The sequence below is a fragment of the Peromyscus maniculatus genome, chromosome 17 (assembly GCF_049852395.1).
Source record: "Peromyscus maniculatus bairdii isolate BWxNUB_F1_BW_parent chromosome 17, HU_Pman_BW_mat_3.1, whole genome shotgun sequence".
NCBI lineage: Eukaryota > Metazoa > Chordata > Mammalia > Rodentia > Cricetidae > Peromyscus > Peromyscus maniculatus.
In genome coordinates this window covers 4191544-4201625 of record NC_134868.1, presented here as the reverse complement: position 1 = coordinate 4201625, position 10082 = coordinate 4191544, and the positions used below count along the sequence as shown (strand labels likewise).

The 10082-nt window shown below is 52.0% G+C and overlaps 1 protein-coding gene across 1 annotated transcript; it reads left to right on the top strand.

Moving 5' to 3' along the window:
- Window positions 1-1927: 1927 nt before the first annotated feature.
- On the top strand, window positions 1928-8287 carry Fam32a (family with sequence similarity 32 member A). Its single transcript, XM_006989885.4, has 4 exons — window positions 1928-2077; window positions 2157-2298; window positions 7170-7223; window positions 7433-8287. The coding sequence occupies exons 1-4, from the start codon at window positions 2004-2006 to the stop codon at window positions 7499-7501; spliced, it is 339 nt and encodes a 112-aa protein (XP_006989947.1). The 5' UTR covers window positions 1928-2003; the 3' UTR covers window positions 7502-8287.
- Window positions 8288-10082: the final 1795 nt, after the last annotated feature.

Sequence of the window (10082 nt, the reverse complement as noted above, 5' to 3'; positions counted from 1 at the left end):
CCCACGTTGGCTATCATAATTAACATCCCCAATTAAAATGAAGCACCAGCCGGGCGGTGGTGGCGCACGCCTTTAATCCCAGCACTCGGGAGGCAGAGGCAGGCGGATCTCCGTGAGTTCAAGGCCAGCCTGGGCTACCAAGTGAGTTCCAGGAAAGGCGCAAAGCTACAGAGAGAAACCCTGTCTTGAAAAACCAAAAAAAAAATAAATAAATAAAATAAAATAAAATGAAGCACCTCATCCTAACGCAGGGTTTCTCATTTTACCTTTATAAACTGCCAGTTGCCTATGTGCCACACCTGTCTCCCTTCTATCCAGAGGCAGTCCTTTGTCCTTCTGGGACAAATACCCCTTCCTCCTTTCCCTTGTTCCCTTCCCCTTCTCCCCCACCCCCTCTCTCCTTTACTACAGCATCCGGGTCCATTCTATCACAGACCTCCCCCTCCTATCCTCGTTAAAATTACACTGCAAGGTCACTTGCTGCTGTTTTCTGCTTGAGTCAGAAAGCAGCCACTTTAACTCTTCTTCCCTGCTTAATAAAGAACCTCTCTGTGAAGACAGGTGTTTGGGTGTGGTTTGCGCCTAATCTGGTGTCCGGGAGGCAGCCCCTGCTGTTCAGGGGTTCCCTTCAGTGCTTCTTTCTTCCACGGGCTTTATACAGTCTGCCAGCAGAAGGTGTGGCCCAGATTAGAAGTGGATCTTCCATCTCAAATGATCTGGATTAAAAGAAAAAATCCCTCACAGGTGTGCCCAGTTGGGTTTTAGTTAATTCTAAGTGGAGTCAAGTTGACAACCAAGAATAGCCATTACATAGCATAATCAGTGGGCTGGGAACGGGGGTTCAGTCTGTCACTCAGCACTAAGGGAGGCAGAAGCAGGAGTCACTAGTCATCATGGGATGCATAGGGAGACCCTGTCCCAGAGCAGCATCAGAAGGCCGATTTCCTGGACACACTGTGGAAGGAGGAAACCGCAGTTGCCCTCCGACCTCTGCTTGCTTGACACAGCACACAGATAAATGTAACCTCCAAAACCACTGCTAAAGAAAACAAAAAATCCCAGCACATTTGTGATGCCTGTCGTTGAGAAGTAAGGTTGTTAGGTGTGGTGGCACACACCTTTAATTCCAGCACGCGGGAGGCAGAGGCAGGTGTTTCTCCCTGAATTCAAAGCCAGCCTGGTCTACAGAGCCAAGGCTACATAGTGAGACTTTGTCTCAAAACAACAACGAAACAGTTCAAGGTCATTGGCTACATTGGTAAGTTTGAGGCCAGCGTGGCCTCCATAAAAACCAACAAAACAAGCCGCAGTGGACACACCTAAAGTCCCAGTTCACAAGATGCTGAGGCAGAGCCCAGAGAGGTCCGTCTCTGCAGCAAATCCAAGGTTAACCAGGCTCATTTAGCATGACCCTCTGACCTCAAACCCACGCAACATCAGGAGCTGTGGGCCAGTGAGGTATCTCAGCAGGTAGTCTGACCACATAGTTCTCTTCCCGGGAACCCAAAGGGTGGAAAACGAGACCAGACTCCTGCAAGGTGTTCTCTGTGTGTACACACCCTCACATACACACATACAGGTGAATAACGTGTAATGTAATTCTTAAGATTTAACCTTTCTTCTGTTTATTTATTTCGAGACAGGGTCTCTCTTCATAGCCCTGGCTGTCCTGGAAGTCACTATGTAAACCAGGCTGGCCTCGAATTCAGAGATCCTCCTGCCTCTGTTTCTGGAGTGCTGGGTAAATGTAATTTTTTAAATTGATAATTACGACTTCAAAGGCCACAAAGCCAAGGCGATGACCACAAAGCCGGAAGTGGATGCCCACACGGGAAGTACGGCTGGGGCCCGTTCCCACCGAGTGTGAGACCGGAAGTGCGCTAGAGCTATGAGACCTGCGTATGCCTAGGTCGCGCCTAGCCGACCAATCAAAAGGGAGCGAGGCGGGGGGTCGGGCGGAAGTGCCGTTTACAAACAGGAAGTGTGGCGGGGTCCTGCGCACCATGGAGGCGTACGAGCAGGTCCAGAAGGGGCCCCTGAAGCTGAAAGGTGTCGCGGAGCTCGGCGTGACGAAGCGGTGAGGCCCGGGGCCCGCGGTCTGTCCCCGAGGGCCGACCCCGGGCTCCGGCCCCGCTCACCGGCCCCTTCTCCCCCAGGAAGAAGAAGAAGAAGGACAAAGACAAGGCCAAGCTGCTGGAGGCCATGGGGACGAGCAAGAAGAGCGAGGAGGAGAAGAGGCGCTGCCTGGACAAGCGGACGCCGGCGCAGGCGGCCTTCGAGAAGATGCAGGAGAAGCGGGTGAGGCGGGGGGCGGCACCGCGGAGGGCGGCCTTCCCCCAGCTCCCGGCGTAGCCCAGGCCTTCCCCCAGCTCCCGGGGTAGCCCAGGCCTTCCCCCAGCTCCCGGCGTAGCCCAGGCCTTCCCCCAGCTCCCGGGGTAGCCCAGGCCTTCCCCCAGCTCCCGGCGTAGCCCAGGCCTTCCCCCAGCTCCCGGCGTAGCCCAGGCCTTCCCCCAGCTCCCGGCGCAGCCCAGGCCTTCCCCCAGCTCCCGGGGTAGCCCAGGCCTTCCCCCAGCTCCCGGGGTAGCCCAGGCCTTCCCCCAGCTCCCGGGGTAGCCCAGGCCTTCCCCCAGCTCCCGGGGTAGCCCAGGCCTTCCCCCAGCTCCCGGTGTAGCCCAGGCCTTCCCCCGGCTCCCGACGTAGCCCAGGCCTTCCCCCGGCTCCCGGGGTAGCCCAGGCCTTCCCCCGGCTCCCGACGTAGCCCAGGCCTTCCCCCGGCTCCCGGCGTAGCCCAGGCCTTCCCCCCAGCTCCCGGCGTAGCCCAGGCCTTCCCCCCAGCTCCCGGCGTAGCCCAGGCCTTCCCCCAGCTCCCTGGGTAGCTCAGGCCTTCCCCCCAGCTCCCGGCGTAGCCCAGGCCTTCCCCCCAGCTCCCGGCGTAGCCCAGGCCTTCCCCCAACTCCCGGCGTAGCCCAGGCCTTCCCCCAACTCCCGACGTAGCCCAGGCCTTCCCCCAACTCCCGGTGTAGTTCAGGCTTTCCCCCAACTCCCCGAGTAGCCTAGGCCTTCCCTCGACTCTCCCTGTAGCCTGGGCTTGTAGTCCTGCCTAACCTAGCCTTCCGGTGTGCTAGGATGACAGGCGGGTGTCACCACCTTCCGACTGCTGTTGATAATCACGTTCATTGCTCTTAAGTTACCACGAAGTATGTTTCCGTAACAACTTGCTTCAGAAGCTTCAGATGGGTTTTGTTTGGCGGGGTGTGTGTGTAACTAGCTTCGGTTGGCCTTGAACTCCTGCCTCAGTTTCCTGGTTCCTGGAATGACTTTTGTGGCCCACAAGGCCATGCTAGTTATTTTGGGTGTTTTTGCTTTCTTTTGTTTTTGAGGTACCATTTGTCAGTGTAGCCCAGGCTGGCCTCAAACTCACTCTGTAGCCAGGATGACCTTAGGCTTGTAATCTTCCTGCTGGTTGGGATGACAGGTACTCAACACCCTGTCTGCTTTAACCATGGGTCTTAGTGCCTCCTTACGTTATTCTCTCGGTATTAGAATCACGAGGCAGAGGAGAGGTCTGAGTGAGACCGAGGCTCACCTGCCAGGCTGCAGACGGGAAGTAAGCCTGTGTTTGTGGCTTACTTTTTGCAGTGTAGGGGGATTGTACCCAGGACCCAGGGCATGCCTCAGCCGAGCCACACCCCTCCCAGGTCTGTGTTTCCCCTCTGAAGGCAGTCCCTCTCTCCCAGATGAGGGTCTGAGGTGTTTGGACCCCCTCTGAAGCAGAGAGTGCCACTAGCATCTAGGGGGAAGAGGCCAGGCCACTGCTACACTCGTACAGAGAAAGAAGTGATTTCCCCCGAATATCAGGCTGAGGCTCGGCTCCATCGCCTGGTGTACCTGTGCTGGGGCCCTGGGCAACGTGTGTGCTATCACTTGGATCTAGTTTCTTCGTGCTTGCGGCACACCTGGGCACACCTGGGTCCAGTGCTGTCTCTGCCGCTTCTCAGAGGGATAGCCTATTTCCGTTAGAAGAGGAGGACTGAAGTCACTCTTGCAGGGGTGTGATGAGAATTAACAAGTGACTGCTCTGTCCCTTGTCACCTGGAGGTCACAGCTAGGGCTGACATTCAACCACCAGTCAGGGTGAGCAGTTGATGCAGCCAAGGGTGATGGTAATGACCGCAGTTGGCCTGAGGAGGAAGGATGGCTGGTTAGATCCTGTCTGGGGACAAAGATGAAGGTGGAGACGAGGAATGGAAAAGCGTTTTTGAGCCAGGAGTGGTGGGCATTGTGAGTTCCAGGCCAGTCTGGGCTGCAGGATGAGACCCTTTTTCAAAAAGCAAAAAGCAGTGGCTCTTTGGAAGACATGGGTGTCCAGGCAGCATGTGATCCTTCCAGACACATCTACATTGTGTTGCTACCTCAGACATCACTAATCGGTTGCCACATATTTTGTTATAAGATCCAGTCATACCACTGTCTTTTTTTAAATTTTATTTATTGTTACCAGCGTATGGACTTGAATGCCACAGTATATTTGTGGAGGTCAGAAGACAACTTGTGGGAATCTGTTCACTCCTTCCACCATGTGGGTCCCAGAATCAAACTCAGTCGTCAGTTTTGGTGACAAACACCTTTACCCACTGATCCATCTCAATCCACAGTCTGCTTCTTAATCTTCAACCCAAGACTCAAGCATTTGTATTCAGTGTTGGGGCCTGAGGACAAGTGGGGGATAGGACCAGGACAGACCGCAGACGGACAGACATGGGTGAAGTGGAATAGGAGGGCTGGTGAACAGGTGCTGGAGAGTCTCTGAGCCACCTGTGTTAGATGAAGATCTAACAGAAAAGGACGACTGGGTGGAGGTGTCCCACACCTTAATCTCAGCTCTTGGGAGGCAGAGGCAGGTAGATCTCACTTGAGGCCAGCCTGGTCTACAGAGTGAGATCCAGGACAGCCAGGGCTACACAGAGAAACCCTGTCTTGAAAAAACAAAAACAAAACAAATAAACAAAAAACTGAAGAGGATTGGACCTCAGGGCAAGGAGCTTGTTATTTCAAATTGCAGGTGATTGTGACGAGAGGCGAGAGAAGGGTGTGGACCAAGGTGATGAGGTTGCCAGACCGCTCCCAGCCTCCTGCCAGAGCCCCTTTGGGTAGAGTGGGTCAGCTGCAGACAGTGGGGGCATCAGGTGGAGGGACCCAGGCTCTGCCTTTTCTGCCCTGTTCCCAGTTCTGCAGTCTGGTCCTCATCTTCACTAAAACCAAAAACAACCCCCAGCAAACACACACACACACATTGTATGGTTAAGTGCACCATGTGAATGCAGTGCACAAGGAGGCCAGAAGAAGGCGGCAGCAGGTACCCTAGGTCTGGAATTACGGGTGGTTCTGAGCTGCTGTGTGGTGCTGGGCACTGAACTGGTCCTCTGGAAAACCTGCCGGTGCTTTTAACCACTGGGCATTCACTCCCGTCCCCGTCTTCATCTTTCTAAAACATTCTGTTTCGTGTGCAAGTCCCTGTGCTTGTTTGCTCAAGCATGCATTGTGTGTGACGATCAGAAGACAACTTGGAGAAGTTGGTTCTCCCCTCCCATCACGTGGGGGGTCCCAGGGATTGAACTCACAAGCGCCTTGCCCTCATCCTCATCTTTGAGATGGGATCCTCTGATCCTCCTGCTTCAGCCTGCCCAGTATGGGGATGCTAGGTGTGTTCCATCACACCTAGCATAGGTCTTTCTTTTCCTCTTTTTTTGAAAATAACCTGCAGCCGGGCGGTGGTGGCGCACGCCTTTAATCCCAGCACTCGGGAGGCAGAGGCAGGCGGATCTCTGTGAGTTCGAGGCCAGCCTGGACTACCAAGTGAGTTCCAGGAAAGGCGCAAAGCTACACAGAGAAACCCTGTCTCGAAAAAAAACCAAAAAAAAAAAAAAAAAAAAAAAAAAAAAAATAACCTGCAGTCTTTGAACTTGTGGGGTGTAGTCTTATAACGTGACACTGTGCTGAGCAAACCTGGGAGGGCACCATCTCCATCTGATGAAGGGTATTGATTAGTGTTGGGACTCCTCCAGCTGGCCCACAGAGTTTCTGGGATGTGTAGTAATCCACGAGTTCTGGTCGCTCCACTGTGCTGTGACACTCGGGACACACTGCCCCTTTGCTAGCCCCATCCTCTCTGTCTCCTAGCCAGTAGTGTTCCCTGGTCTAGCCTATACTTGAGTGGAGTCACTTTTTTAGCATCTGCAACTGAATGAAGACATGGGCTGACTGGCTATGGTCTTGTGACCCTCCTGGGCACCCTAACTGACAACTTGACACAAGCTAAGATCACTTGGGAGGAGAGTCTCAGTGAGGGACTGTCTTGATTGCGCTGGGATGGGAAGACCTGCCATCCTTGCCAGTTGTGGGCATCACCAATCCCTAGGTGTAAGACTTTTGAAATTTTATTTATATGTACAAATGTTTTGTTTGCCTGTATATATGTACAGACATATGCATATATGTGTCATGCTGCCAAAGGAGACTGGAAAAGGGTGTAGTATCCCTGAACCTGGAGTTACAGAAAATTGTGAGCCACCAACTTGGTGCTGACTCTGAAAGAGCAGCAGGTACCCTTAACCACTGAGCTGAAGCTCTGTAGCCCCAGGGTTTGGGTCTTGAGCTGTGTACGAGCAGAGAAGACTGAGTACGAAGCATGCTCATACCCATTTCTCTATGTTCTGCCCGAGTCGTGGCCCTAAGACTGCCTTGACATTCCCTCCATGGTGGACTGTGACCTGAAACAGTAAGCCACATAACCCCTTCTCCCCAAGTTGCTTTTTTGCCTGGGTATTCTGTCTTGGTAACAAATGAAAACTAGGACACTGAACATTCATTTGGGTCCTGTCCCCTTAGCCCCTCCTCCCTGGGGCCTCTTGCTCTGTGCGCTCTCCTTCGGTGGGGCGTGGTTTCTTTCCTCCCAGCCCCAGGCTTTCACCATGGCCCCAGGCAGCACAGCCAATGCCCAGCTTCTGGCAGCATCTGACCATGAGGAGTGCAGGGGTTGCAGGGAGACTAAGCAGGCGCCCCTTCTGAGTGGGGTGGCGGGAGAGAGACAGCTGTGCGTCCACAGCTGCTTTGGGTACCTATGGGCTGTGTGGGGCATGGGGACTCACCCCAGGCTTCTCTCTCTCCAGCAAATGGAAAGAATCCTGAAGAAGGCGTCCAAAACCCACAAGCAGAGAGTGGAGGTGAGTCCTGCACTGTGGGGAGCCTGAGCCATGGGGTGCCCAGAGCCTAGGGCAGGGCCGCTTGGACTGTTGGAGCACACCCTCAGGCATGGTGCCCCCCAGGCTCATTTGGGGTGCTGTGAGACCTGTAGTTGAGTGTGAGAGATGGGCTGGGCACAGATGGGGGCACTGCCCACCTGGTTCGCACTGATGTGGCCTCTCTTCCACAGGACTTCAACCGACACCTGGACACACTCACCGAGCACTATGACATTCCTAAAGTCAGCTGGACCAAGTAACTCTCCCCTGGTACAAAAGACAGGCCAGGTTGGCTGTGTTGTTCCCCTCGGTGTTTTCTAGAATGTTCTACAGCTGCCTGGTGCATCTGCTGAGACCAGGTTTTCTGAAACTTGATTAAAGTCAGGCTGTACTTTCACTGGGTTTTGGTTTCTGGGTAGTACCCTTTCCTATTTGGACTGCAACATTGTGGATTGACAGGCTGGGGTCATTTCTGGGTGAAGGCCATGGAAGGAGGGTACCCTTCCTACCCGACTGCAGCATCTGTCTTCACCTGCACCACAATACCAGGACACGATGCTCCTGCCTGTGGACCACCATAGAAGTTCCCATAGTACTGCTTCTTTTGGGCCACCTGGACATCAGACCACACAGCCTACAGCCTACATCTAGCCACAGCCACCTGAAGCAAGGATGGGACACAGGTCTTCAGCACATATTCTGTCCACCTGGTGGCTGCCATTGCAGACATTACTAATCAATCCAGTTCTCAATGATGGCACCTGGTGCTGTAAGCATATGGCATGTATCATGAGCCTGCTTGCCATTGCTGGCTTAAGGACACCAAATGCCAGACAATGCCAGGGCAAAGTGCCAACAGACCTGGTGTGGTGGGAGGGCCCTGGTGCAGATGCTGCAGAGCTTCGGCATCTCAGAGTCTAGGTGGACTACGTGGAGAACCTGTGTGCACACACTGTTGAGAAGCAGCTTCTGTTGTCATGGATACTGAAAGAATGCCAGGAATCCTTGGAGCTGACATGTAGAATAAAGCAAGTGCCAGTCATGAATTAGAGTCTGAGTTGTCTGTGTATGCTGTCCATCCCATGAAGAGTGCACAGCACAAAACTACTCGGGGAAATCAGATGCTTTTGTTTCTTTTTTTTTTTTTTTGGTTTTTTCGAGACAGGGTTTCTCTGTATAGCTTTGCGCCTTTCCTGGAGCTCACTTGGTAGACCAGGCTGGCCTCGAACTCACAGAGATCCGCCTGGCTCTGCCTCCCGAGTGCTGGGATTAAAGGCGTGCGCCACCACGCCCGGCTGCTTTTGTTTCTTAATGGTGTGTGTGTGTGTGTGTGTGTGTGTGTGTTATACAGTATGTGTTGTGTGTGTACATGTACGATGTATAGAGGACAGCTTGAAGGATTGGCTCTCTCCTTCCACCGTGTGAATACTGGGGGGATTGGATCTAAGTCAGGTTGTGAGACTTAGCTGTAAGTGCCTTCACCCACTGAGTTATCGTCCAGGTGACACATTTATTCCACTTGTGTTCCTGCCTGAGAGAGGTGGCAGGTGGGATGTGCGTGCCTTGTCTCAACTGTTAGGACCATTTTGGATTTGGGAATTTTTCCAGATTTGGGCAACAGATTAATTTTGTCATATGTAATTAGATGTTGCAATGATTGTCACAAGTTTGCATACATTTCATTTCTATTTTATTTGTGCCTGTGCACATAGCCCAAGGTCATTTATGTGAATTTTTTCTTCCTTCGAACATAGTATACAAAATACACAATCTTGAAGAATTTTGTGAGACAAAATGAGACAGTTCAGTGAAATGAGATTAGTTATTTGGAGTTTTTGTTTGTTTTTTGTTTTGTTTTGTTTTTGGTCTATGAGGGGCAGAAGTTGAGACTGGGTCTCACTGTGCAACCCTGGCTTGCCTGAAATACTCTATGTAGACCGGGCTGTTAGATCCCTCTGCTTCTCCCTCTGGAGTGCTAGGATGGAAGGTGTTCACCACCACACCCTTTTTTTTGATTGTTTTACCAAGGTTCTATAGCCCCAAACCTGCAGTGCTACCAGGAGTCTGCCAAGATGGCGCAGCAGGTAAGGGTCTGGCTGCCAAGCCTGAAGACCTCAGTCTGAGTCCCAGGATCCACATGGTAGGAGAGAACCAATTTCTACAAGGTGTCACCTGAACTCCACATTATAACACACACAATAAATGTTAAAAAAAAATAGTGGAGGGAAATGGGCTAATATGATCAAAATATAAACTATATACATGTATGAAATTGACAAAGGGTAAGTTAAAAAATTTTAAACTGGGTCTTACTATGTAACCCTGGCTGACCTAGAACACACAGATCTGCCTGCCTCTGCTTTCCAAGAGCTGGGATTGAAGGCACACATTACCATCCTTCACTAAAACTTACTACTTAAAAAAAAAAAAAGACAAGTTATGTGTCCGTGTTCAGGTGTGTGTACATGAGTGCAGGTGTCCAGAGGCATCAGATCACCTGGAACTGGAGTTACAGGTAGTTGTGAGGCACCACACGTGGGTATTGGGAACAGACCTCTCTGTTGGGAACCACCTCTTGATAGTTAAGAGTGAATACCTCTCCAGTCCTAAAATTACTTTTTAAAAACTGAAAAAGGGGCAAAAAAAAAAAAACAAAACCCTGCAAGTAAAGGCTCCTGCTGCCAAAACTGATGACCTAAGTTTGATCTGTGGGATCCATATGGTAAAAGGAGAGAACTGACCCCTGCAAGTTGTCCGATGACCTCCCTGTGTGTACAGGAACACAGACACAAAGAAAGGAAAAACAAACAAAAAAACATGGGGGCGGGTGTTGAGGTGCTG